This window comes from Cladosporium halotolerans (assembly GCF_011745625.1).
Source record: "Cladosporium halotolerans strain TM138-S3 chromosome Unknown Sca4, whole genome shotgun sequence".
Taxonomy (NCBI): Eukaryota; Fungi; Ascomycota; class Dothideomycetes; order Cladosporiales; family Cladosporiaceae; genus Cladosporium; species Cladosporium halotolerans.
Genome location: NW_027191455.1, coordinates 649,867 through 675,338, shown reverse-complemented (window position 1 = coordinate 675,338; position 25,472 = coordinate 649,867). Strand labels below are relative to the sequence as shown.

The following is a 25,472-nucleotide window of genomic DNA, read 5'->3' as shown; positions in this document are numbered from 1 at the left end:
AGTCGTGTTCTCGTAGTCTCGCCCGACACCGCCGGCCGAGGTGAGTCTCAATGGTGGCTTGGTCCACAAGCAAATCAAATTTCTCCGGTCCTGAAGCGGGTATAAGTATCTCCCGCGAAATAGACATACGATAATTGGGGCGAATCAACAGCAACCAGGGACACCTTAAACTTTCGTGGCGCACTGTGGATGAATACACAAAACGTCGTCCGGTGGATCCCAAGACAACCCAAAAACCTCACATGACGATCCAACCGCCGCCACTTACACCGACCGAGGCAAATCCCCCGACGCCGTCTGCAGGTGTCTGCGCCCGTTCGCCTCCACTCTAAACCACGTTGCGCGGCGATCCTGTCTCAAGCCCGCCAACTCAAACAACGCCCCCTCCGCGAGAGCCTCACGAAACGCCTCCCGAGGCATCTTTTTAGAGTTCATTCGGCATCGCGACCAGAAAAACCGTCCAACTTCCCCTTCCGAGCGCCCTTGGCCCTCTCTCTCTCCGTTCTCTTCTCGTCCCCCCAAAACCAACAACCTTCGACAAACCGTCTCCGAATCTACCGCCCTTCGCACAAATACCAAGCCCGCAGCCAAGCCGCTTGCCACCAGGATGTAACGTGGAGAAACTGGGTCCCCCTCCGCAAAATCCCCCAAATTCCACACCCCAACCGTGCGTCTCCTCGTCACCCACCCCCCCAGGCCGCGGCCTGGGCGGGGACGGTAAGCAGCGACCCTTCGCTCCCGCGCAGAGACACCTGCATTCCCTGTCGAAGCCCGATACGCGCGCGGCGGATCGCTTTCGGCAAAATCTTGGACGCCGCAGGGCCAAGAGCGCATTACGCGGAGAAGCGTCTTGGAATATGGGTCTTTGGCCTGGGGATGGGGAGGGAGGCCGAGGCAATTAGATGGAGGCGGAGGGCCTTGCATTTCACTTTCGAGGCCGCGGGAGGTCGGACGTGGTCTTCTACAAAGACGTCGGGTCTGGGAACGGGTGGAGTCCGTTCTTTCCATCCTCAACGGTTTCTTCCTTTTTCTTCTTCAGGCCTTGAGTTGGTCCATGCCCCCCTCCTGCCTTATCTACCTGAATCGAATCTTCTGCTTTGGGACACAGAGCCGGCATTGCGCGGCTGCGAGATAACGTCGCCAACATGACGAACATGGAGCCGCACGTCGCTGCGGACAACGACAACAAGGCGCAGGATGTGTTTCACTACGAGAACGGGCAGCAGAGCGACGACGAGAAGCGGTCGTTGGAGGAGGACGCTCTGAACTACTTCACGCCGGCGGAGCAGAAGAAGATCATCCACCGTCTCGACAGGCGCCTGGTTACGGTCGTCGGAGTCATGTACTGCGTCTCGCTCATGGATCGCTCCAACTTGAGCAATGCTGCTATTGCGGGCATGAACACGGAGCTGGAGCTGACCGTGGGAATGAGATATGTGAGTAATTTTCGCAGCGGGAAATGAGCAACCGGCACGCACTGACACGCTTCGACCGCAGTCCATCGTCACTCTGGTCTTCTTCATCACATACATCGTTTTCCAACCTCCGGCGACGGTCCTCACTCGCAAGATCGGTCCACGCTACTTCCTTGCTGGTCTCTGTATCGGCTGGGGAGCCGTGATGATTGGCATGGGCTTCACCAACAACTGGGGAGCCCTCGCCGCGTGCCGTGTGATCCTGGGTTTGTTCGAAGCTGGTTTCTTCCCTGTGAGTATTGCCATCGCCTGCACGACCTCCGAATATGTGCAGACCTAACCGCTGACTCCACCAGGGATGCGTGTACCTCCTCTCGACCTGGTACGTCCGCTACGACATGGGCAAGCGCTACTCAGTCTTCTACCTCCTCGGCGTCGTCGCGTCAGCTTTCAGCGGCATCCTCGCCTTCGGCCTGATGCAGATGAACGGCTTGGCCGGCCTGGGAGGATGGCGGTACGTCTGAATCATCCAACCCCTGATTCCACCACGAGCATACTAACGCCCCCCGCCAGCTGGATCTTCATCATCGAAGGCGTCATCACAGTTTGCGTCGGTATCATGGGCTACATCATGCTCGTGCCGTTCCCGGACGCCAACCCGGAGAAGTCGTGGGGGTTCCTGAACAAGCGGGAGGTCGACTTCGTCGTCGCGCGCGTCAATGCGGATCGCTCGGATGTCGCTGTCGAGCCGTTCAATCTTGTCAAGTTCTTGAAACCGGGTCTGGATTTGAAGGTGTGGGGTTTCGCGGTCTGCTTCTGTTGTCTGACGACGGTTTCGTACGCGCTGGCGTACTTTTTGCCGCAGATTTTGGGTATGGATCTTGTCGTCCCTTGATTTTGAAGACGCATCGCTGACGTTTTGCAGTATGTTCCTCTCGGATCAAGAGTCCGCCCGCTCTTCGGGACGCGACCGGAAGCCACGAGACTGACTAGAACTTACAGAAAGACGGTATGGGCTTCACCACAGGCGAAGCGCAGTGCCTCGTCGCGCCACCATGTGAGTCCATTCAACTCCCGTACAAAAGCTCACCCCATACTATACTAACCTTGATAATTCTCAGACGCCTTCGCCGGCATAATCATGTTCTCGACCGCCTGGGTGGCGGACAAGTACCGGATCCGCGGCCCCATCATCGCCAGCCTGGCGGTGCTGACGATCATCGGGCTGGCGATGATGGGCTGGGCTCCCGGAGTCGCGTCGCAGTACGCCGGCGTTTTCTTCACGTGCGCGGGCGCGAACTCCAACATCCCGCACATGATGAGCTGGCAGGCGAACAACATCCGCGGGCAGTGGAAGCGCGCGTTCTGCAGCGCGACGCTCGTGGCGTTTGGTGGCATTGGCGGCATTGCGGGCAGTTTGGTGTTTAGGTGAGTCTTTCGGTTTGCAAATTGCGTGGCTGGTGAGGGAGGTGAATTTTTTTGGCTGACGATTTGGGTGATGTAGGCAGCAGGATGCGCCGGGTTATAAGCCGGGTCTTTGGGCTTGCATGACGGGGTCCCTGATCATTGTTTTGATCGTTATGGTGACGGACACGTACTTTTTCTTCTGCAACAAGAAGCAGGCCAAGGGAGAGAAGATCATCGAGCCCGTTCCTGGCGTCGATTCTACCGTAAGGCTGCGAGCTCCGCCTGACAAAGTGTCTCCTGCTAATGTTTTCCAATAGGACAAGTTCCGGTACACCTACTAGTGGTGGAATGCAAAATGTCGCCGGCCGGCGCATGGAAGGAATCAGGCAAAGTTGGTGGCAGTAACGAAGACAAAGTATATGAGCCACGTTCACAAATTGTATGAGTTGTTTCAGCGCCTCGTGAGTTGGTGGCTGCGTTGTGTTCGCGTTGGTTCGCATGGCTTGGCCGCTCGAGCTCTACTCGGCGATATATCATCCCGCCTTACGCGCACGCCAGGCTGCGGCGCCAGGCACATGCACCCGCGGGCCGATGGAGCTTCAATGGTGTGTAGCATCACAAAGTAAGTAGGTGTCACATGGAGTCTGCGGCCAGAGGGTCCGCGGAGACGGAGCAGAGGGCGAAAGCCATTCGCGTCTCCGTCAGCACTTGTCCGTCGAGTGCCAGATGCACTGGCTGCTGTCGTTGTAGAAGTATGGTGCCGAAAATGTCTATTCTGTTCAACTCCTCGAGTAGCCACCGGCAGAGAGGCAGGTGGAGCAGTCCAACAGGTCTTGGCACGCCCCTCCAGCGCCACCGGCGCTTAGACGCAGGCATCTGCAGCAGGGCAGCGGTGCGTTTCGCGGCAAACGAGAGCTCGTCCGGCGTGCTGTCAATCGCACTCGCCGTCGTGACTGGCCGACTGCGACCGGTGAGGATTCCGCCCGAGGCTGCCGACGACGGCAAGGCATGCGAGCGAGCGGGCGCTGCGTGCTATCGCGGCACCGGGCTGCGGCCGCAGAGCTGGACACGCAGCAAGCGAGCGCTGTTGCAGTCGAAGGATGCTGCCCTTGGCCGTGTTCGGCATCGCGTGCTGGCGGGACGAGCGCGTTGCAGACATCTCACATCGCCCCTCGTCCTGCCCTGTCCTGCCTGCCGACCCAGCTCGCGCACGGGCATGCGTGAAGATAACTTCCCTTACCTGCCTGGTCACGTCCTCGACGTGTTGGTGGTGACCGCGGCGGTCTTTCGTTTCGTTCCTCACACCTCATTGACTTTGCCAGTGCAGCGGCAGACGACACTGCGCTGGACGACAGTGGACTGACCGGTGCGGCTGAAAGAAGGCAGCTCCACCGCTGTGCGCGTCTGGCGGCTGAGATGTTCTGATCCGATTCGCGACCTCACGAGCTCTGGATTGCCGTCTCTACTTCCGTTGAGGCTAACCGATTGTCTGCCTGGGGATCTTCGCCATTGCTATGCGGCACCAGTAGCTTTTGTTGGATCGCGTTGGCACATCCCATTGTTCTACCGCAGTTGCGCCCTCCAGTCAGGAAGCCAGCCGTCATGGCTTTGAAGAGCCCTCTGATGCCTTCCCCAACTGGTGGACTCACGTCCGCCTTCTCGCCGTACACGGACTCTCCAAACTCGCCGGCACCGTTCACTTCTTTCAACAATAATTCTAATAGGTATCGAAGAGGTCAATTGAGAGAGCCCCGTCCGTGTAATGCTGACGCCAGGTGCAAGATCCTCTGGACCTACAGATTCGCTGGCACCACCGCCGAGCCCGTATCCCACTCAGATTGAGCCCTCGCCTGTAGATTCAAACGGCACTGAGAGCACGGAGATAGAGGAAGATGCCCAGGATGACTCGGAAGTGAAGTCACCAGCGTCTACCACCGCTGCAGAAGTCAAATCACCAGATGTAGAGATCAGCAGCCCGCAAAGTGCTTCAAGTGTATGTCTGCTTGAACGGAGACTTGGTTCATTTCAGAATGCTCACAATCCTCTTAGGAGCGCCCTCAAAAGATCATTACACAGCTACCCAACCACACACGCTCCGATTCCCAGGAAGAAGCACCGCAGTCGGTCATCCATGTTCCAACAGGTTTCAAAGACTTCCGCGACGGAAAGACAAGCCGTCCATTGTCGGAGACCGATCAACCAGCTCCTCTTTTGCAGTCGCCTACTACGCCCGAAGCCGCTCAAAGCCCCAGCAAGAAGGTGAGCACAACTACCAGGACTTTAAAGTGTTAGGTACGGCTGACAAGCATTTCAGCGACCCGCCAGCCTGTCTCCTGTGAACACCGACGTCCCTCCATACGTGGACAGGTCCACTCCTCGAGCGCAGACTCGCAACGACTTGGATGATGATAGTGAAAAGCGACGGAGCCGCAGGATGTCGAGCCTCGAGGGTACAAGAAATCTCTCTCTGCTTGCCGGTGCTCATACTGACTGCTCTGAAGACATCCCCGAGTCAATGGGCAGAGATGACGACGAACCGGATCGACCGAGTACTGCTGGTCCCGTCGGAGATGGATCCTCGGACTCAGCGCAGAAATCTCCCTCCGCCCGCGAACAGCAAGTCTCGAATCTGCGCACTGCTCTGAGCGAGATTTGGACACTATGTAATACGTTGGCGAATCTGTCATCTACACACCGAAAACGTACATTCCAAGTAGCTGGAAGACAAGAGCAGCAAGAATCTGCTTGGCTCAGTTGCTGGAGGCTATGCCAGCAGCTCTACAATGCACGAGACGAAGACCACGCCTCTCAAACAACACCAACATTGGAGCTTTGTCGAGACTTCTGTCAGTCACTATTCGACGCCCGGGAGAAAACCGACGAGGCATCCGATTCTGTCTTGAGGGTCAGCTTCGAGCTCAACAATCACCTATACAACACCCACGACCGTAGCCTACCAGATGCCTTCAACGAGCGGACTTTAGACTTCTATATCACTCTCTGCCACCGATTGGTAAAGCTCCCAACATCCCTCCCACAAGAAACCGACGCTCTACTCCGCGCCTGCTGGGCCCTCGCAGAAATGCTCTTCAACCTCCGACAATCCAAACGCGAGGGCCAACTCCCCGACGAGGAGCTCCTTGGCTCCGCCGTGCAAGCCTGCTGGGACCTCTGCGACCTCTTCCGCGAAGGCTGGGCGCAAATCCGCCCCGAACGCGGCACCCCGCGCCCCTCTCAAACCACCTTCCCCTTCCACTCCTCCAAAACCTCCACCCGCGGCTCCACCGAGCGCAGCTCCTCCAGCCTCAGCAACAGACAATACCACGACGCCGCCGCCTCCCTGCCCCCGGAAACCCCCACAACCATCTTCGACGACGCCACAACAACCGCCTCCTCCCCAACAGACAGCATCGCGATCCCCAACATCCTCGTCCTCGGCCCCGCGCCCCCCTCTTCCAGCGCAACCTCCAGCACAAGCAGCAACCCCGCCTCCCTCCGCGGCCCCGCGCCCCACCACGACCGCTGGTCCAGCAACGCCAGCGTGCTCTCCGGGTACAGCGAATCCGCCTCCAGCCAACGCACCTCCTCCACCGCGACCGCCAGCAAAACCACCGACGAAACCCACCTCACGCGCCTGCGCTACCTGCTCCTCGGCGCCGCGATCCTGCACACAGGCTACACGCGCTCGTCGCCCTCCCCGCTCCCCGCGCACGTGCAGGCGCGCAGCGCCGCGAGCTTCGGCGCCGCCCCCTGGCAGCGCAAGGTGTGGGCCATCTACCAGAAGCTGGTCGTCAACGACAAGAGCATGGCGGGCGCGGGCGGCTGGGCCGTCAGGCGGTTGGGGGCCGCGGAGGCGGCGAGGAGCGTCAAGTGGCTGGGCAGGAACGAGCAGTGGGTTTGGATGCGGGATTTGTACAGGCTTGTGTTTGGGTTTGGGATTGAGGAGGTCGGCGGGAGGGGCGGGAGTGGGCTGCAGGTTTGAGGTTGGGGAGGGGGAGAAGGGAAAGAGAAGCGACAGGAGGAAAGAGAAGGGAGTCAAGGGGAAGGTGATGGCGGTGGGGGTCTTTGAGTTGGTGCCTTTTTGGGTGTTGGGGAGAGCGTTGTGCTGTTGTTTTGTTTGGGGGTTTGGGAGGCGGTTTTGATTGTATTGCAAGGCGTCTGGCGAGATGACAGGGAGGCTTCCGTGTGTATGAGAGAATAAATCGTGATTGACAAAGCACACGCAACGCAATCGATCCGCTTTGGATCAAGGTTCTCACAGACTCTTCGTACAGATTTCTTCTGGCACACTGAACCATACTTTTGAGTACCTATGTTACAGCCATACCGGATATTATCGTGATAATGCCATGCCATCCAGGATCCCAAACAAACGCCTTCGCTTCGCTAGAATGCAGGAAGCTAATAAAACATAGAAGCCAGGGGAATCTTCTGCAAGGGAGAGGAAAGAAAAGAAAAAAAGGAAAAAAATCCAAAACAACCCGCCGCAACCCCTCAATCAAGCTCAATAACCTCCACGACCCTCCCCTTCCCCTTCCCCTTCCCCTTCACATCAAGCCCCTCCACACCAGCCTCCTCCCTCTCCAAACTCGCACTCCTAACCCCCGTCCCCTTCTCCTCAGCCCTCGGCCTCCACCCCCCATCCGCCTCAACAACAATAGCCCTCGTGCCCAGCATGCCCCTCCTCCCCAGCTCCTCCCTCACCTCCATCAAAAACCCATCCTTCACCAGCGTCTGCGGCCGCACGTCGCCCTTGCAGATGGGGCAGCGCCAGCAGTCCGGCACGCACGGGTAGCCCGGCTCCTCGCGGCGGCACTGCGAGAGGAAGGTCTCGAGGTCGAAGCACTCCCTGTGCAAGCAGGCGGCGCCGCGGACGGGCGTCGCGCAGATGCGGTCGGCGCGGAAGGGGTCGAAGAGCGGGATTGTGAGGGTTGAGGAGGTCATGATGAAGTCTTCGTCGGAGGAGGGGGAGTCGGTTGGGTTTGAGAGGGAGCGTTTGATGGCGGCGAGGGATTGGGCGGCGGGGAGGGTGGGGATTCGGGAGGTGATGGTGGAGTGGGAGGAGACGCCGACGGTTTCGATTGCGAGGGCGTAGGGGGTTTTGTCGTGGGGGTTGGGGAGTACGTAGACGTTGAGGGTGTTTTCGCCGGGGCGCAGGTGCGGGGTGATGTCGATGGGCAGGTAGCGGCCGTGGTGCAGTTTGCGCCTGGGCTCGAGGAAGTGGCCGTTGAGTTGGAAGGCTAGGGTGTCTGGCCAGGTGTTTTCGGCGGTCAACCAGGAGCTGTCGGATGTGAAGTCGCCGTCTGCTGGTCGCTTTGCGCAGCGAAGACGGTACAGAGTTGAGCCCTCTTTCAGCAACCGAATCGGGGGCTCTCCGGGCAGCAAGCCCGGCGTCGATGTGGGTATGGAATCCATTTGCGTCCAGGAGGCGGTGAACTGCATCGTCTGCGCAGGAAGTGTGACTGGGCCGAGCGCGAAACCGACGACATGTCTATACAGAGGCTGTTCGCCGGGCATGAGTGTTTTCCTTCCAGGTATCGGACTGCGTAGGTGAGCTTGGTGCAGTGATACTCGAGCGGTATCAGGTTGTACTGGCAATGGCCTGGGCATTGAATTCTCCGGAGGTAGCAAGCGACGCAGATTTGGGGCGCTCAACTGCGGCATCGCGCTTCTCGCTGCATGATGTGTTGGATGAGGCGGCGGGGCGTATCCAGTTGCATACATCGTCGGCGGGTTAGGATTGATGACTGGCTGGTGCAGGGATTGCTGGTAGCCCGAGGAAGTGTTCACTGCCGGTGCAATGTGTGCATTGGGGTAGACAATGGCTCCTGGTGTCTGTACTTGGCTTGTGATGGCCATGCTATCATTCACTGACTGTTGCTGTCTTGTATTTTGATTGGGTTCCATGCGCTGTCTCTGATTTGCCGTGCTCGGGACCGACTGTTGTTGTACGGATTGTGGCTCACCTGCACGCATACCTTGGGGTGGACGATGAAAATTGCCGCACACCGGCGGAGGGATGAAAGCACCAGGCGGATTGTTTGGGTTCGCGTACCGCTGTCTCCATGAAGCGTATAACGCGGAAAACCACTGGGCTGCGGCCCGCTTCTCAGCCTCCGTACGCCTCCAGCCCTGGACGTTGTATGTTCGCTGGTCGACCTCATGTAGCTCTTCCAGAATACGGTAACCTGCATCATTCTTCTGGCCCCAGATGATTCTAGCAATGGCGCGGAATACCGTGGTCTGCAGGACAGGAGATGTCATGTTCAGCTGCTCAACCAGCTCCTGAGTAAGTGGTGGCGCTAACCTTTGTCTGCAATGTGTAATGAGAGGATCCCATCGACAGGGTAACTCCAATAGGAAGGTATTGACATTGGTCAACTGATGTCTGAAGGTGAGTGATTCGTTACTAGCATTCACGACCTGTATTGTTGCGGGAAACTCGGAAAACCACCTCAGTACGAAGGGAGTCACGACCCGATTCGAGCATAGAAGCTGTTCCAGAGTGGTCCATGATGACAGAGTCAAAGTTCCCATAAGTGAAGCCGGCACATCTGTTGGATTGCAGCTATACAAGCAAAAGACTTGATTCAGCACCAGGTAGAACATATCCCCCTTCCGAACGGCTTCCTGCAAGAGCACCTTCCGCCCATGGTCAAATTCATTGAGATAAGGATCCGAGCCGCGGAAAAAGTCCTCGAGACGCTGCTGCATTCTGGCGGTGTCAAACAAGCTCGAAGAACCCTGTAGTAATTGAGGGGAAATTGTTTGCATATTCTGCTGCGGTGAACGTCCTGCGACTGGCGTATTGGAAATGCTACTGTTTCGCGATGCAGCTCGTGCGAGAAATGACGTCGGTGTGGGCGCGCTCGGGTTTGCGGGTGGTAACGGCGAGGCTGTTGCTGAGTTGCTGGGGATGGTGACCTGAAGGGAACTTTGTGTTCGTGTATTATTAGCGGCGTGCGCCAGAACTGAATTCTTGGGAGGACGGCCTCTACGTTTCGCGGGAAAGGTAGATCCGGCTAGAGGAGTTTGAACAGGCACGGTATTTCTAGGGACTCCACTTCCAACAGAACTACCTCGCGGGCGACCTCTGGGCCTTCTAGTAGGGGCATGTGACGGCCGAGGCGGAGCTACGCCTGGCCCGTCGTCGACGAGGATCGCGTTCCCCGGCGGCCCTGACCCATTGCCGCCAAAGGCAGGCGACGGCACTGTTGCGGGTGCAGGGCGTGCTGTAGACGAAGGTATAGTGGCAGATGAGCGAGGTGTTGGCGATTCCACGCCATACGGAGACTCGTGCTGTACGAGACTGGACCCGGTATCGAAGCGAGTCTGTTCCGCCAGTGCGGGAGAGGGAGGTCCACGGGCGGCCGTGGGATTCATATCGGCGTTCAATTCGCGGTTTGTCCCATGTGCCATGATATTCTTGCCGACGGCAGCATTTTGAAGTACAGTGACGTTGCCATGCGAGGACGTCTGCCTGTCCTGCATCGCGCCTTCCTCTCTGCGCGCGGTATTGCTCAAGTCTTGCATCCACGGCCGGTGGCCTCGCGACGCGAACATCTGCAGCGTCGCATTCGTTTCGGCGACTTGCTGTGCCGTGCGCTCGCCATCGTCGGTGCGCCGCCGCTTAGGGGAGAAAGCATGAGTATGGCCGACCATGTTGACGGCGGTCTGTCGTCCGAGTCAAGCGCCGCCTGCGCATCGTGTCCACGCCCTGTGTAGGCGCGAAGCGTCTATTGCAGTCACATGCAGGCGCCCGACGGAGCGGGAGACCTCGTGAGGCCCGTGGCGGACGGTCCGAGGTGTTGTTGAAGTTCGCGTGGGAGACGGCGCGCTGTTGTTGAAGCTTCGCGTTTCACTTTCGACGGCATACCAAATGCGCACTCAGCCAGCCACGCACGGATCCGCTGTCCCTGCAATCTGGCGAGAAAATCGTTGAGCAGGTCAATGTTATCACAGGACGGAAAAGTGGATGCGCTTGAGATGAGGTAGACCGCGGCTCAGCCCGTTGCACGCATTGTCCGCGAAGGTGCCTGGCTGCCAGGCCAGACCAAACGCGTGATGAGCGCAAGGATGCGGGAATGCATTGATCAGTCACCTGAATCATTCTATGCCGCAAGTACCGGCAAACATTGGAAAAGATGTCAGTCGTATCAGGTATCGTACAACGGATCAGCGACATGATGGCCGGTCACAGGCAAGATCACACATGGCGCTCTGTGGCATCTGCCCGCAACCAATTATTGGCAGCACCTTAGACTTTGGCCTTGGACTTTACGTGCGGAGCGCTCCACGATCTCCCAAGCCCATGGCGGTATTATTAGCTGCGGCCACATCACGCAGGCACGCAGCGAGACAACAGCCCGGCATCACAGGCGCGAGACGCAAGCGAGCGTGAGAGCCAGCCGAGCGGTCCAGATGCCGGAGCATTGCCGAGGCGGTGCTATGGGCGTGCTACCTACAGTATTGGGCAGGCCAGGTGTGGCGCGCGAGCGCAAACAAGGTGTTGCTAGGCCGTGCTGCTAGGCAGTGCTAGCAGATGCCATCGCCGGCTAGATGGGTCGGTCCATCCGTCTGTGCTCCGGTGCGCGCAACGGCTGCCCTCGCGCACGCCCACGGCTCCGCCTGCGACCAGATTGGCGCTGCTTTATGATTCGAGGGCGCGCCCATCGGCCTCCGCTCAATTGCGACGTCTGCCCTGCACGTCCTCCGCGTCACTACATCTACATCCTCGCCTGCTCGACTGCCAGCCTGCCCGTCCTCGCGCTGCTGACGCCCTGCAGCACACACGCCGCGAATCCCCTGCTTTCGATCCTCACAGCCGCAGGCACAGACGCCAGACCACCGCATCCGCCTCCCCACACGTCACAGGCCGCCGACTTGTCTCGCCCCCGCTGATTCACCTCTGTCGCGTTCACATGGTACACCGTTGGATGATCGCCTAGCGTGCAGAGAAAAAGGAACATGGGTCTGTGAAGAACACGGAGTTGCCTGCAAGCTGCGTACTCCTGACCCCAGCGGCGCGCCACGACATACCACATCTCCACAACCCATCGGAGCACAGCGACCATGGCAGCAAGAGAGGGCAGCAAAGCAGATGCGCCAGCGGGCTCCATCCTGCTGGTCGTGCACGACTTCATCGCACGGAGTGCTGATGAGCTTAGTCTGGCAAAGGGCGACCGCATCGAGCTCATTGAGCGCGACGACGACTTTGGCGATGGGTGGTTCCTCGGGCGGCATATGAACAACGGGAACACTGGCCTCTTCCCCGAAGGTAAGCAAGAAAAGGCTGTTTCGCGCGTATGGCCGCGAGTGGGAAAATGCTGACCGCCATTTAGTCTACACGACCCCGGCGCCCAAAGGAACACTGTCGAATGCCGCCATCAATGGCGCACGCCGCGCGACCGAGAATCTCTCACGACCGACGACGAGCTCAGATTCAGCAAACCAACGCCAATCCTCTGCTCCTCTCCAGCAACGTCCAGCCAGCTCGAGCAGCCCGAAAACGAGCAGCCCTCTTGCGCCGAACGCCCCTTCGAGCACGCCGACAATCCGCACCTCACTCGTCAACGACTTCAACCCGCCCAATCCCTCGTACAGCTCAATGAATATGCAGTCGCCTGTCATGAACGAGACCCTCAGTGTCATCAACGAGCACATCACCGACATGAGCGGCCAACGCACATCCTATGCCAACGGGAACAAACGTGAAACAGTGAGCTCTGTCTACAGCAGCCAGCCCTTGAATCGGTCATCCTTCATTGCGGGTCATGAGACCGACGAGGAGGAGAGCAATTTGTACACTGAGGCGGAAGTCATGTCGTGGAGCGCGCGGCGCGTGGCTGAATATCTTGAGGACAACGGGGTTGAGAAATCACACTGCGACGCTTTCCTGGAGCAGGAAATTTCCGGGGATGTCCTGCTTGCCATGGAGCAAAGTAGTGTCTTCATGAAGGAATTCGATCTTGGTCCAGTGGGTCGCAGGTTGCGCACTTGGCACAAGATCAAGGCCCTGCAAGATGAGGTGATGAGAAACCAGAGGGTCGGCGTGGCTCTGAGCACTTCCGAATACTCTGCGGGTGGTGCGCAAGACGACATTCCGGAAGAGGAGTCGCGCGATATAGGACGGGCTCGCAGCACCAGCGCCGCCTCGGCATTGCCGCAAGGTTTGTCAACCAGACAAAGCATTGATGGTAAAGCGAGCGCCATGCACTCGTATCAGCAACCGCCCTCTTCAGCAGGCGCGCGAGTGAGTGGTGCGATGTCGCCCCTGCAGTCCATGACATCTTTTACACGACCAGAAAGCACGTACAGACCTTCGGCACAGAATATCCGTACAATGAACCACAGCCGGCGACACTCTAGCATGGGCAGCGTTGATTCTTCTTTCAATGCCAAGGATACAGCTATGCGGTCAGGACACAGGAAGCAGCCTTCGTTCGATGCGAAGTGGCAACCCGGGCAAGCGCAAGCCGGCAACAACAGGGCAAGCAGTAGCCACGCTTACACTATGAGCTCGGACACACCGCGCCCAGATTTGACGCGTCAGATCAGCGAGGGCGATGTGACAGCTTCGCCGAGCGAGATGGAGAAAGGATATTTCTCTTCGAATGAGACGGAGCAGCGAAGCAGATGGGCTAAGCCCACCGTCCTGCAAAAGAAGTCTTTCTCGTCAAGCGGCTATGGTCCAACCACAAAATCACCGACCAGCCCCGGCATGCCGTCGGGCAGATTATCCGATGCGACTTCGGCTATCAACTCGAAATTTGCTAGCTTCCGGACCACCAGCATGCCACAGTTCCACGAGAAACCCTTGGTCGCAGAAGAGAATACAACGCCCATTGTTACGAAGCTGAACTACGACAGTACTCCATCTGTTGGCAACGCGAATTCATCAAGTCCAGTGAAACCAGGCAGCGACACTTCGAGTACGGCACCTACAAAAAGCCCACCGCTTGCCTCTCAGTTGCCTTTCTTCATCACCAAATCCAAGGTCAAGGGCCTGCGTGCGAGAAGCGATGCTGTCACGACGCAGGAGAAGACCGCTGCTAGTCCTACGAAGGAGGATTCTCCGGCACGAACAGGATCCAGTACGCCGAGCACGGATCAACCGAGCATTGATGGACCTAAGTCAGCAACAAGGACGTCTACCGGATCAGGAAGTGGCAATTTGATGCCTCCGCCTCCTTCCACGAAGCGACCACAGAGGAAGAACAAGAAAGAGACTTCAGCATACACTCGCGGTCTGATGCAGAGGACTCCTGCAGAGCAGATCCCCGACGCAGATTACTCTGGTTGGATGAAGAAGAAATCTGGATCGCTGATGACCACCTGGAAACCCCGACTTTTCGTGCTCAAAGGACGTCGTCTATCATACTACTATTCCGAGACCGACACCGAGGAGAAAGGCCTCATCGACATCTCATTCCACAACGTCATGGTCGCCCACGGCGAGAAACTAACAGGCCTTCACGCAGCCATGACCGGCGCCGGCAACACAGCGCCCCTGAGCCCCAAAGACAGCGCAACTTTCACCTCCGCTCAGAAGGACCTGCAGGACAACCCTCCGCAGGCTGGCACCGACGACGACGGCCTGTTCATCTTCAAGCTGGTCCCGCCCAAGTCCGGCCGCGGCGTCACCTTCACCAAGCCGACGGTGCACTACTTCGCCGTCAACAGCAGGCAGGAGGGCCGGCTGTGGATGGCGGCGCTGATGAAGGCCGTCATCGACCGCGAGCAGGACGGCGTCGTGACTACCACCTACAACCAGAAGACCATTTCCCTCGCCAAAGCCCGCGAGCGCAGAGAGCGCCCGCCCGCGCTCAAGGACGACGAGGCGGGGGCTGGCGCCAACACTCCTATCGAACTGGACGCTACTGGCGAGAGCAACGGCGCCGCTCCTGGGGGGACAAACGGCCAAGGTCTGGGGATCGAGGGGCTAGGCGCAGAGGCCAACACGGGCGCTGAGAGGGAGTCTCTGGCTGGAAGCTCCAAGGCGACAGATATGTACTCCACTGCTCCCAGCTCGGCGGCGACCGGCACCGACGGCGAGACCGATACTGATCTCAGCGCGAAGGAGCGGGAGGCCGTGGCGCTCAATCTCCCGGGTTGAGAATTCTCCGTTTCAGCACGCCGGCAGCGAGGCGAAGACTTTTTGATTTAACTCTTATTCACGGATATTGACGAAGGTTTGGATGACATGTCAGCGGGAAACGCGCTTTCTACGAAGAGACGGATCTTTTGGGCGGGACTCCTCGGAGTTCTGTCCTTTTCTACTTTTTTCTTTTCAACTTGCTTGCTGCAACTTTACTCTTCTTGTCTTCACATCTTCATTTATCTTCGATGTCGATGCATGGGATGGATGGGTTTGGGGCTTTGGAGGAGCTGGAGCTGGATATTATCGCTAGCCGACTCGGTCTGCGCGCCTTTCAGGCAGTCATGAGAGTTAGGGAGGCTTGCGGGCGACAATGTAATAATTGAGAAGAGGTTCACTTCACTTGTCAACTCCTGGTCTTCCGAAGTGAGAAACATGTTTAAACGAGAAGGCCCATCGGAAACTCGCAATCGCTGATGAACCGGTAACTGGGCATCAAACCCCTTCCTGCAATAATCCTTCCAACTCGATCCGTGGCACAACTCCAGGCCGGTAAGCGAAGTCCCTTGGTCCATGACCACCGAATCCTTCCGCCCATAATCCCTGCCTGAGGCGTCAACCGGTGGGGTCAGAAGTGCAAGTGAATGGTTCGGCACGGCTGCGCGTCAGGGCAAGCGCAAGGCGGCTACGTCACCGCACATGCCACTTCCAGACCACGCGACGGGACATGCATCAAGATCGCGTAGGCGCTGGGGCGCGCGCGCCCAACAAGCCTCGCGGTCGTTCGCCTTTGCTTTTTTGGCTGCGGTTCGAGCACGGCTGTCTTACCTTACTTTGCGATCGCTCACCTCTGTCTTGGACTCAAGCGAATTCCATTTGCTTGTCTTGCGGATCAACGAACACTGATTGCTCGTTGACTGAGACAAAGCGAGCGAGCAGCATTCCTGTGCGAGATAAAAACACAGCCGCGACGGGGACTGCAAACCACAAACGCCAGCTTGGACCATCCTCACAGTCCTCACAACAACAACCAAACCCAACCAACAAACGCACCATGGCCCGCACGCGCCGCTCGCGCCCCGACCTCTCCGAATCCTGGGACGACGTCGACGCCCAAGACTTCGGGTCCGAAATCTACGCGCCAGGCGACGAGCGCGAGGAGCTAGGCGACTCGTACACGTCGGAGAAGAGAGCGTCCAGATCCCAGAGCAGGAACGAGGAAGTCGAAGAGGACGAGGGCGAGGACGAGCACGACGCCAGGACCTTCGTGTCGGCGGAAGCGGCGCAGAACGCGCTCCGCAACACGGGGGGCAGCGATCTTGGGCTGCGCAAGAGGCGCGAGCCGAGCTTGGTCATGCCTTCGTCGCCGGATGGCGGGAAGCCGAGGGCGTCGGTGGCGAGGGCGAAGACGCCGCATATGAGGTTGAATCAGAGGTCGTTGACGAGTGATGCGGGGTCGTTTGTGAGGAGGGCGGAGGAGGAGAAGGGGAAGGGAAAGGGGAAGGGGAAGAAAGCGCAGAGCAAGGCGGAGTACGACGATGAGATTGACGAGACGAGCGATTTGAATTGGCCGTTTGTGGTGTGGGAGAGGGCGGTGGTGCCGTTGCTTTGGTACGCGTGGGATGTTCTGCGGATCGCGACGACGAACCCGTTGACGAAGAGCGTGTTGGCGGTGTGGTTGGTCGTGGGTGTGTTTATGCTGGCTGGGAATTTCGTCAACGACACTATCAGCAATGCTTTGTCGCCGATCTGCCGCATTCCTGGGAGCTCGTTTCTGAATCTGCCATTCTGTCCGAAGGGCTCTGTCCCTGAGCTCTCGGGCCCGGCTGAGTTCGACAAGCTTGTCGAGGCGCAGTCTCAGTTCGAGGAGGTCCTCGCGGCCTCTGCTACTGGCGCATTTCTTCCGCTGGAGATGAAGTCGAGCGAGTCCGGCATTCGGGATCTGAAGCACGTTGTCCAGTACTCGCACCTCCCTTCCCGCAACGAGCTTGTCTTTGAATTCGAAGGCTTCATCGACACCGCCCGACAGGCAAGCCACGACCTGAGCCGCTTCAACTCACGCATCGGCCGCGCAGTCGACCACATCCTATCCACCAACCGCTGGACGCTGCAAGTCATCGACGGCGTCGCCGCCGAAGACGCCGCGCGCGGTGTCGTCCGCAAATGGGTCTCCACCAACCTCAACGTCTTCGCGCCCTTCCAGCCCGTCGCCCTCAGCCGCAACGCCCTCCTCGACCAGTACCTCCGGCACACTGGCGCAGTCGAAGAGCAGATCCTCTCCCTCATCAGCGAAGCGCACGCCCTCCTCGACGTCCTCGACAACCTCGACAGCCGCCTGGACCTCATCTCCGCCATCGCCACCCGCGACGGCATCAAAGTGCAAGACGGCAAGGACGAGCTGTTCGCGCAGCTTTGGACGCAGCTGGGCGGCAACCGCAACTCCGTCGCGAAGCTCGAGAAGCAGATCACGCTGCTCAAGCAGGTCGGCCTGTACCGCAAGATGGCCTGGGGCCACGTCAACAGCGCCGTCGTCAAGCTCATGGCGATCCGCGACAACCTGGAGGATCTCCGCGAGCGCGTGGCCATGCCGGAGACGGTGGGCGAGGTCGTGCCGCTCGAGGTGCACATTCAGAATATCAATCTGGGGATTGAGAGGTTGGAGATGCAGAGGGAGTCGGGGCGGAGGGTGCAGGCGGAGCGGCTTTCTAGTATCGCTGGGAGGGCGGATGGGAGGATGAGAGCGACTATGATAGGAGACGAGGAAAGGGAGTGGAGTTCTTGAAAGGGAGTGGAGTTCTTGAAACGTAAGGGGTGGGTTCCGCAGCGAGACGTGATTTTCTTTACGACGCGACGACCGCATGCATGCATGCTGGCTGCCATCACAGGCCAAATGTGCGAAAATATACCCAGAATAGCGACCAGCAATTGCCTTGAGCGACCAGCCTTTTCCATCCATTCCACCCTTCCCATCCCTCTAAATCTAAAACATCTGCACCTCCACCAACGCCCTCCCAACCCCCGCCTCCAGCCCGGGCACGCCGTGATTCTCAATCTCGTACGCGACCGCGCCCCGCGCCGCGCACGCCTCCTTCAGCCCATCCACCGAGCCGCCGACGCCGAAGTAGAACTTCTTCGCGCCCACCATCGCCTTGGCCATCTTCACGCGCCGCAGCAGCAGCATGAGAATCTCCACGAACGCATCCGTCGCCGCAGGCGAGTAGATCGTCTCGGCGCCGAGGACCAGCGTGCCCATCTCGGGCGCTGACGCCGGGATGAGAGCTGCGAGATCGGGCGACCAGGAGCCGGAGAGGAAGGTGAGGGAGATGTTTGCTTCGGTGAGGGAGGCGCGGAAGGCGGCGAGGATTTCGGGGGTGAGTTCGAGGTCGTTTTGGGGGTCGGTGGGGGAGATGAGGGGCGGGGTTGTGGTTGTGGCCCAGGTTAGGAGGAGGTTGGGGAGGGTGGCGAGGCGGAGGACGGAGTCGTTGTAGTCTTGCAGGGTGAAGGATTGGGGGATGGAGGATTGCAGGCAGTGCTGGAAGAGGGTGAGGGTTGGGACGGCGGTGCCGCAGCCAAGCTGGGGAGGTGTGGTTAGTGGTTTGAATCCTTAAGGGAAGAAGGGCTTAAGGGCTTACCTCGATGATTTGGTCGCATCGCACGAGCTCGTCGATGTCTTTGCGAGGGCCTCTGTCGAGAAGGATGCTAGCGAGATCGACGGAGCATTCCCAGGTCTTGAAGCCGCCTTCGTAGACGCCGGTCCGGATGTCTGAGTCTTCCAGGTCGTGTAATGTGCTGTCGTTGGCGGCTTCATCTTCGGCCATTAATTGTACCCGGATATCTGACAGATCACGGCGTGGGAGATTGATCGTTTTGCCTGTGGGCGATTCGATCTGGATCGTGCTGTAGCACAAGTGGTCGGGGAGAGTAGCTAACTGGACGGAAATCTTAGTGAGATATACAGTGATGAGATAAGCATGCATGTCTATTTCTCAATCGCAAGGTTCATCCAATCGTTCGTTCCCTGGTTGCTCGATTCTCATTCGGAACCAGACGTGGCGGCTGGTCTCGAAGCGAACGAAACGAAACTAGCACACGTAGCTTTCAGAGATCTCGCATTTCTGCTGTGAATTCTTCCAGTGGTATTTCAAGACACAGCAATCACTTACCAACTCATCCAAAGAGTGCTCTTTCGCCGGCAATCCGACGAATGGAGAGCCGGATTCTCCGCCATTCGATTGTGCAGTCGCCGTCACGTCCTGCGCAACATCATTGTCGTCCTCAACATCTTCCCCAGAAAACCCGAAACTGAACGACATCTGGAAGAAAAGGAAAATGGAATTCGCGTTGTTGGCGACGACAGGCACGCGTCGGACAATTGGTTTTGATTCAAATTCACTCCGATGCACGACGGATTTAGGTTTGCGCTAAGCCTGATGGGGCGCTAGTGGCACTATGTACATTGCCCTCTCACTTCATGCAGATACACTCGGGTATGTTACGATGTGCTTTCGTTGCGTGTAGGTGATGTTGGGGAATATAGCATGGCAATTGATGGTGAGGTTCTTAAAAAGTCGTTCAAAAAGTTGAAAGAGTGAGCTTGATATCTCAACCATTGAACAACAAGAATGGATCCTCGTACAATCCGCAGTGGGGTACACTTCGGTCTTGGAATGGCACCGAGGTGACTGTTACAACAGCTTTCGAAGACAAATCATGTTCGGGCGAATCGTCAGGTCGACCATTAGTTAAGCTTATTCAAGATCTCCTCACCCGCTATGAAACGGCGCACGTTCTCAGCCTGCTCTTCGTACCAGCGGTCAATCGTACCTATTAATCACGTTAGCCACGCCCCACAACCGCATACAAACACAATCTCACCTTCATTAACATAGCCCATATGCGGGCTCATAACCAGCTCGCTCTTGCCCTTATACGCCCTCCACGGGCTATCAGCCGGCAACGGCTCCTTCCACCACACATCCAGGGCCGCGCCGCGAATCTGACCCCTCTCCAGCGCCTCCAGCAACGCCTGCTCGTCAATCAGCGGCCCGCGCGAAGAATTCACCAGCAAACTCGTCCCCTTCATCATCGCCAGCTCCTCCGCGCCCACAATCCCGCGACTGCGCGGCGAAAGCACGTAGTGCAGACTCAGCACGTCCGCGCTCCGGAACAGCTCCGCCTTCGAGACGGCCTTGAAAGCGCCCCGGGGCAGACCCGCGTTCTCGGCGGCCGCGTCGGCCTTCTCCTGCGTGAGATTCTCGCTCCAGGCGACGACGTTCATGCCGAAGGCCTGCGCGCCGATGCGTGCGGCGTTGGCGCCGAGTTTCCCCAGCCCGCAGAGGCCGAGGGTCTTGCCGCCGAGCGCGACGGAGAAGCCGGATTGCCAGGCGGAGGGGTCGGAGCGGAGGGCGGCGTTGTCGTGCGGGATGCGGGAGGCGAGGCTGAGGATCAGGGCCCAGGTGTGCTGGGTTGTGGAGTCGTAGCCGGGGGGCGGAGGCGCGGAGGCGCTGTCGGCGGAGGAGTGGTCTGGGTGGCCGGGTTTGGCGCCCGTGGTGCCGGCGACGGTGGTGTTGCGGGAGGTGGCGAAGGGGATGTCGAGGGAGGCGTTGCGGACGCCGGTTGTGAGGAGGAGCTTGAGGTTGGGGAGTTGGGATTGCAGGGTGGAGGGGAAGGGGGTGCGCTCGCGCATGGTGCTGATTATGGTGTAGGGTTTGAGGCGGGCGGCCAGGGCTTGGAGGCCATCTTCGGATGCTGGGTCGAGGGTTTCGGGGAAGGAGTCGACTTTGAGGCCGGGGATTTGTTCGAAGTGCTTGGATGCGAGGCCGCCGTAATCGTCTAGAATGGCGATTGATGGTGTGGATGTCGACGACATGGTGCGGAAAGGGCTTGTGCGGCGTTTAGTCACGTTTTGTACAAGATGGCTGCGAATGCTACTTAGCCTGGACGCCATATGTGGAATCAATGGTCGATGGAGTCACAAGATGTCAACATGCTCTCTACGATGATCTCACAGCATGGTGAAGCAGTCGTGCCGATACCGGTCGTGAACATAGCCGATGGACACAATGAAAGGCGCAGCGGGAAGGACGCGGCATACCGGGTAAGCCGAGGGGGATTGTAAGCTTCGCAGTGAAGCAAATGTCTCGGGGCGGACTGTGTGGGTGCAGACTGCGCTTCTCTTCACGTGTCTGCAGCGCCAAACTCGCCTGCGGTCTAAAGCGCTGCTCGCACGGTAGTGGCACACCTTGAGGGCTGCCGCCGTGGGCTGCTGGGCGAGAGACCGAGAGACTTCCTGGGCGCTGCATGTCGGTGGAGGCGGCGGGCGCGGGCTGGCTCCGCTTGGGCGGTGTCGACGGGCAGCCGAAAGCTACCGGCGCAGACAAGGCAGACAGGTCGGCGGCCAGCCCTGCCTGAGGATGTGCGGATCATGCGCCTGAGGAGATCGCGCGAGCCCTCGGAGCCTCCCACGCCTCGCCCACTCGCCTCGTCTGGCCTCGCCTCGTCCTGCACCTGCTGCTGTCATGGACCCGCCCCGCCGTCCGCGCAGCTGCACGAGAACAGCGGAGAGCGGGCGCCCTCGACGCCAGCGTGGCGCTGGGCTGAACCCGGCAGAGCGAGCCTGCGCCCTTTCAAGCCCTGCCGTGGCGGAAGAAGGCGACGCACACGACCGCCCCGGCACATCGCCCGGTTGTCAAGCTGGTGCTGTTGGTGCTGCCGCCGCGTCCATGGAGGCCTCGATGAGCGATCGCCAGAGACAGCGCTGAGACAAGGCGCTTCACCTCCCGATGAGCCTCAGCGCGCGGCGGCTGCTGCGGGCGTGCGTCAGCGATAGCTGGCGTTCGTTAAGCACGCCGCGACACGGCCAGGCGGGCGTGCAGCGAGGCACTAGATGGGCGGGCTAGCAGCACACATACATACATAGTGCTCTCGTGTCGCCCGCGCGCGGCGGAGAGATGCGCGGACGCAGCGGCACCGGAGCGTCTTGGACACCCTCCACTCTGGCAGGACGCTTCGGCTCGCGACGAGCGGATCCACCGCCCTAGGAGGCACCCACGCACCCACGCACCACGCTCCCACGCTCCCTGGCCCTGCCCTGCCCTGGCACGCAGCCTGATCTCGGGCAGGGATTGGGGTGGCTCGGCTGTCTGCTCCGCTGGGAGCCATGCGAGCCATGTGCCCGATTCGGAGGCTGCGTCGGCAGGCACACGCGCTGCCCGCCCGCCGCCGCTTTGTCTGCGTCCGCCCGTGCAGTCGAGGCCGCCGGTTTGGGAGGCGAAAGGGCGAAAGGGCAGTGTGCCATGTCCGCCGTCCTTGTCCCCTGCCGGACGGAGAGCCTGGAGGCGAGCGTTGTGCTACCCGCCCTCGCCCACCGCGGCCCATGTGGACGGGCGCCAAGCGCTGGCCGGCGACAGCATCGCGCTGCGTTTGCAGGCAGCTCGCCCGCCCGTCTCCAACGTTCCCAGGCTAGCGCGGCGAGGTTAAACGGGCGCTGTCCGAGCGTCCGGGCCTTGTACCTCGAAGGCGAGGCCGCTACGCTACGCACGACTCTCACTCTCACTACTGCCACTGCCACTGCCACTGCTGCCACCGCCGTCCGTCCTCTGCTACTCCTCCACCCTGTGTTGCTGCTCGCCGTGTGACCCTCTCCCTCCCGCTGCGGCATGCCTTGACTGGCCATGCTTGTGCTCTCCGGCAAACATTCTTAGAGGCTGGTGAGTGCTGCCCGGAACGTCATCGTCCATGAGACACGGCGTCGCTGATGCCCGGTGATTCCTCAGCTTTGTGCCCTGTTTGAAAGACAAGCATATGGCTTCTTTGACACGCATGCGCCCCAATTAGCCGACCACTCCGCTTCTCGCCCCGTTTTGTTCTCCCTCACACCCCTCTTCCACGCAGCATGGCCGTCTCCACGCTTCCCGCTGGCGGCGTCTCGCTGCGTGGACTTTCAGCAGACATGGACGACACCACGCACAGCTCCAAGTCCGCAATCCTGTTCAAGCTCTCTCAGAGCATGCTCAATGACCTCCGGGCGGCGTCGAATGGCAAGGATGGGTTGCACCTCGTCACTGGCAAGGTTCCGGTAAGGCTTTCTTCAGAGTCCCTGAACCGGAGTGTGTATGCTGAGGCCCTATTCTAGAAACTCCGTCTGGGAAATCGATCCTTGGACCTCAGTGTCTCCCCCGATACCTTCCGAAACGAACTCTACACCTCCACCTCCCCTGATGAATTCAACTTCGACGCTCTCATCACCCACCGAGCGTCTTTTGCTCCCACCCTGTCCTCCCAACCCGACACTGCCGGAGCAGATGCCGCCCTCGCAGCCCTACAGAACAGCATGGCCTCGTACCAGGAGGAAAAGAAGGCAAAGTCTACACTCATCACCGACGACGTTCTCCCGGAGTACAAAAACAGATTTGATGCGGCAAGGAAACAAAAGCGTGGTGGTTTGCTGGGCTTGAGTTCTGGAAACTCTAGTCCGTCCTTGAGCGCTGTCGGTACACCATCCAGAGCCGGTCTCTCGGCCACTTCGGCGCCCAGCGATCAGACGCTACGGAGGCAGGCAATGAAGACACCCGTCGTCCATCTCCTCGCCATGAAGCCCGCCTCGACAGACGACATCATTAAAATTACACGCATACCAAAGGCGGATCTAGAGGCAGTAGTGAGCAAGATCGCACAGCATATCGACGGCAAATGGAAGTTGTTGGACAGAGCGTACAAGGAATTGGATGTTTGGAGTTTTGGATACAAGACGCAAGAAGACAGGCAGATGGCTATCGACAACGCTATCAGGGCTTATGACCGGTCCAGAGTGGGCAGGGAGGAGAAGTTGTGGCAGACGTTGTTGCCGAAAGAAGAGAGAGGGAAGGGCAAGGTTCTCTCCAAGCTCCATTTGAGTGCACCCCAACCGGGCAAGGGATCTACGCCCAATCATATGCCCAGTCCACAGCCGCACGGCAGCGAAGATGAGAGACCTCTCAGCTCGGCGAACACTCCCCGCATTGGGCAGTCCGGCACGCCCAAGCCTGCTGTGGCAAAATCAGCTGGCTCGGATATGAAGAAGCGACTGCTGGCGAAAGATCCTAAAAAGGCACGGGCGGCGGAAGAGGCGAAGGAAAAACGAAAGAGAGAGCGGGAGGCTGCAGCCAGCGACAGGGATGGTAGGGTCGCGAAGAAGCAGAAGCCGGCCAGAGCCTCGGCGTCAAGCAGGAGCACCACTGCGCCATCATCTAAGATCAAGTCTGCAGAACTTGTTCACAGCTCAGATGATGAGGATGAGGAGGGCGAGATCAGGGAATTGCCGCCAAGCGTGGCTCCGAAACCGAGCCAGGCCACCGCAGCTGTCAAACCCAAGCCCAAGGCAGCAAACACGCCATCACCTGAGAACGCCGACAGTCATGTCAAGCCTGTGAAACCAGCCACAAAACCGACGGTTGCCAACGCCAAGGCGAAACCCGGCGCACTACCTTCGAAAGCGACGTCTTCACCGGCCATCAAGCCAGCCAAGCCAGCCGCGAACGGTAGCTCAACTCCATCAAACGGTGCACTTCCTGCGCCTTCACGACAGAGGACTCAGCTGTCGCCTTCCAAGTCTCACACTCGACCTACCGTACCTTCACCGCTAGGTGCGGCGAGGCCGCGGAACGCTTCAGACGTCTCGGATCGAAGTGCTGTGGGCGTTCAGCGCGCAAAGCAAAGCGACGCGGCGGCTCCCAAGGGTCTTGGGATCACCACCGCTGGCGCTAACGGCGTGCGCAAGAAACGTCAAGACACGGTCACGAGCCGCGAGTCTTTCACCTCCAGTGACGGTGACAAGAAGGCGACGGCTGTGAAGCCCGTCGACAAGCGTCCTTCACCTACTACCAACGGCGTGTCTTCACAGCGAGCACCTGTTGCGACTAGCGTGAAGCCCACGACCCTCAACAAGCGCAAGGCTGAGGAGTCGCTTGCTCGAAACCAGAACGGCTCCGACCTCAAGCACCGCAAGACCGAATCCAACTCCTCAATCTCACAACGCTCGCACTCGAGCTCATTCGGCACCGCGCGCACAATGACCACCGCCAGCGGCACCTCCCCTGACGCCGTCTTCGACAGCGGCAGCAGCGACTCTTCAGGGCCCATCATGGAGCACATCACCTACGAGCAAGGCGTCGAGAAAGCCAGGAATTTCCGCGAGCGCTACTACCCCCAGTATGTCAAGCTCTACGATTCCATCGCTGAGCGGCAGTCGAAGGGCGAGACGATCAGGCAGGATGAACGTGAGAAGCTGTGGAAGATGCACAGACGGCTGGAGGAATTGAAAAGGGAAATCGCGGTTGCGGCGAAGAGGGAAGTGTCGTGAGGTGGTGGACTCGAATGCAATCGCTGGGAGTAATACCACGCAGGGTTACCGAAATATTTCAGCTGATGGGAGTTGAGCCTGTATGGACATTGACAAATGCATCTCTCAATATTCATCACATCCTCTCTTTCTTTCTTTTTTTTTGTATCTTTCCAATCGTGCCATCGGCGGGCTCCGCGATGCATCTATCTCCCACGCCGAACTCCAACGCCGC

General features: G+C 59.1%; 8 protein-coding genes across 8 annotated transcripts; 5 read left to right on the top strand and 3 right to left on the bottom strand.

The window, feature by feature from the left end:
- The first annotated feature begins 692 nt into the window (after positions 1 to 692).
- On the top strand, positions 693 to 3,605 carry WHR41_01701 (uncharacterized protein). Its single transcript, XM_069370307.1, has 8 exons — positions 693 to 1,436; positions 1,498 to 1,707; positions 1,772 to 1,929; positions 1,989 to 2,287; positions 2,422 to 2,472; positions 2,537 to 2,843; positions 2,920 to 3,085; positions 3,140 to 3,605. The coding sequence occupies exons 1-8, from the start codon at positions 1,146 to 1,148 to the stop codon at positions 3,161 to 3,163; spliced, it is 1,506 nt and encodes a 501-aa protein (XP_069232605.1). The 5' UTR covers positions 693 to 1,145; the 3' UTR covers positions 3,164 to 3,605.
- Positions 3,606 to 3,794: 189 nt separating this feature from the next.
- WHR41_01700 (uncharacterized protein) lies at positions 3,795 to 6,804 on the top strand (the record flags this gene model as incomplete). The annotated part of the gene is made up of 5 exons (XM_069370306.1): positions 3,795 to 4,546; positions 4,605 to 4,815; positions 4,872 to 5,081; positions 5,137 to 5,272; positions 5,324 to 6,804. The coding sequence occupies exons 1-5, from the start codon at positions 4,425 to 4,427 to the stop codon at positions 6,802 to 6,804; spliced, it is 2,160 nt and encodes a 719-aa protein (XP_069232704.1). The 5' UTR covers positions 3,795 to 4,424.
- Positions 6,805 to 7,316: 512 nt separating this feature from the next.
- Positions 7,317 to 8,339, bottom strand: WHR41_01699 (uncharacterized protein; the record flags this gene model as incomplete). The annotated part of the gene is made up of 1 exon (XM_069370305.1): positions 7,317 to 8,339. The coding sequence occupies one exon, from the start codon at positions 8,337 to 8,339 to the stop codon at positions 7,317 to 7,319; it is 1,023 nt and encodes a 340-aa protein (XP_069232824.1).
- Positions 8,340 to 11,470: 3,131 nt separating this feature from the next.
- Positions 11,471 to 15,321, top strand: WHR41_01698 (uncharacterized protein). The gene is made up of 2 exons (XM_069370304.1): positions 11,471 to 12,099; positions 12,164 to 15,321. The coding sequence occupies exons 1-2, from the start codon at positions 11,895 to 11,897 to the stop codon at positions 14,935 to 14,937; spliced, it is 2,979 nt and encodes a 992-aa protein (XP_069232823.1). The 5' UTR covers positions 11,471 to 11,894; the 3' UTR covers positions 14,938 to 15,321.
- Positions 15,322 to 15,973: 652 nt separating this feature from the next.
- On the top strand, positions 15,974 to 17,701 carry WHR41_01697 (uncharacterized protein; the record flags this gene model as incomplete). Its single annotated transcript, XM_069370303.1, has 1 exon — positions 15,974 to 17,701. One exon carries the CDS (start codon positions 15,974 to 15,976, stop codon positions 17,699 to 17,701), a length of 1,728 nt encoding a protein of 575 aa, XP_069232818.1.
- A 198-nt stretch (positions 17,702 to 17,899) lies between these two features.
- Positions 17,900 to 19,267, bottom strand: WHR41_01696 (uncharacterized protein; the record flags this gene model as incomplete). Its single annotated transcript, XM_069370302.1, has 3 exons — positions 19,083 to 19,267; positions 18,552 to 18,848; positions 17,900 to 18,493 (listed from the first exon to the last, which is right to left on the bottom strand). The coding sequence occupies exons 1-3, from the start codon at positions 19,230 to 19,232 to the stop codon at positions 17,900 to 17,902; spliced, it is 1,041 nt and encodes a 346-aa protein (XP_069232817.1). The 5' UTR covers positions 19,233 to 19,267.
- An 81-nt stretch (positions 19,268 to 19,348) lies between these two features.
- On the bottom strand, positions 19,349 to 21,126 carry WHR41_01695 (uncharacterized protein). The gene is made up of 2 exons (XM_069370301.1): positions 19,795 to 21,126; positions 19,349 to 19,743 (listed from the first exon to the last, which is right to left on the bottom strand). The coding sequence occupies exons 1-2, from the start codon at positions 20,864 to 20,866 to the stop codon at positions 19,658 to 19,660; spliced, it is 1,158 nt and encodes a 385-aa protein (XP_069232816.1). The 5' UTR covers positions 20,867 to 21,126; the 3' UTR covers positions 19,349 to 19,657.
- A 1,346-nt stretch (positions 21,127 to 22,472) lies between these two features.
- On the top strand, positions 22,473 to 25,378 carry WHR41_01694 (uncharacterized protein). Its single transcript, XM_069370300.1, has 3 exons — positions 22,473 to 22,628; positions 22,695 to 22,996; positions 23,054 to 25,378. The coding sequence occupies exons 2-3, from the start codon at positions 22,814 to 22,816 to the stop codon at positions 25,256 to 25,258; spliced, it is 2,388 nt and encodes a 795-aa protein (XP_069232815.1). The 5' UTR covers positions 22,473 to 22,628; positions 22,695 to 22,813; the 3' UTR covers positions 25,259 to 25,378.
- Positions 25,379 to 25,472: the final 94 nt, after the last annotated feature.

Bases quoted from the DNA above. Each gene is read 5' to 3' on its own strand.
- WHR41_01701 (XM_069370307.1), top strand. From the start codon at position 1,146: ATGACGAACATGGAGCCGCACGTCGCTGCGGACAACGACAACAAGGCG. The intron at 2,288-2,421 runs GTATGGATCTTG...ACTTACAGAAAG, and splicing joins CTTTTTGCCGCAGATTTTGG to ACGGTATGGGCTTCACCACA. The intron at 2,844-2,919 runs GTGAGTCTTTCG...TGGGTGATGTAG, and splicing joins GCGGGCAGTTTGGTGTTTAG to GCAGCAGGATGCGCCGGGTT.
- WHR41_01698 (XM_069370304.1), top strand. From the start codon at position 11,895: ATGGCAGCAAGAGAGGGCAGCAAAGCAGATGCGCCAGCGGGCTCCATC. The intron at 12,100-12,163 runs GTAAGCAAGAAA...ACCGCCATTTAG, and splicing joins CACTGGCCTCTTCCCCGAAG to TCTACACGACCCCGGCGCCC.
- WHR41_01695 (XM_069370301.1), bottom strand. From the start codon at position 20,866: ATGGCGTCCAGGCTAAGTAGCATTCGCAGCCATCTTGTACAAAACGTG. The intron at 19,744-19,794 runs GTGAGATTGTGT...CGTGATTAATAG, and splicing joins TATGGGCTATGTTAATGAAG to GTACGATTGACCGCTGGTAC.
- WHR41_01694 (XM_069370300.1), top strand. From the start codon at position 22,814: ATGGCCGTCTCCACGCTTCCCGCTGGCGGCGTCTCGCTGCGTGGACTT. The intron at 22,997-23,053 runs GTAAGGCTTTCT...GCCCTATTCTAG, and splicing joins TCGTCACTGGCAAGGTTCCG to AAACTCCGTCTGGGAAATCG.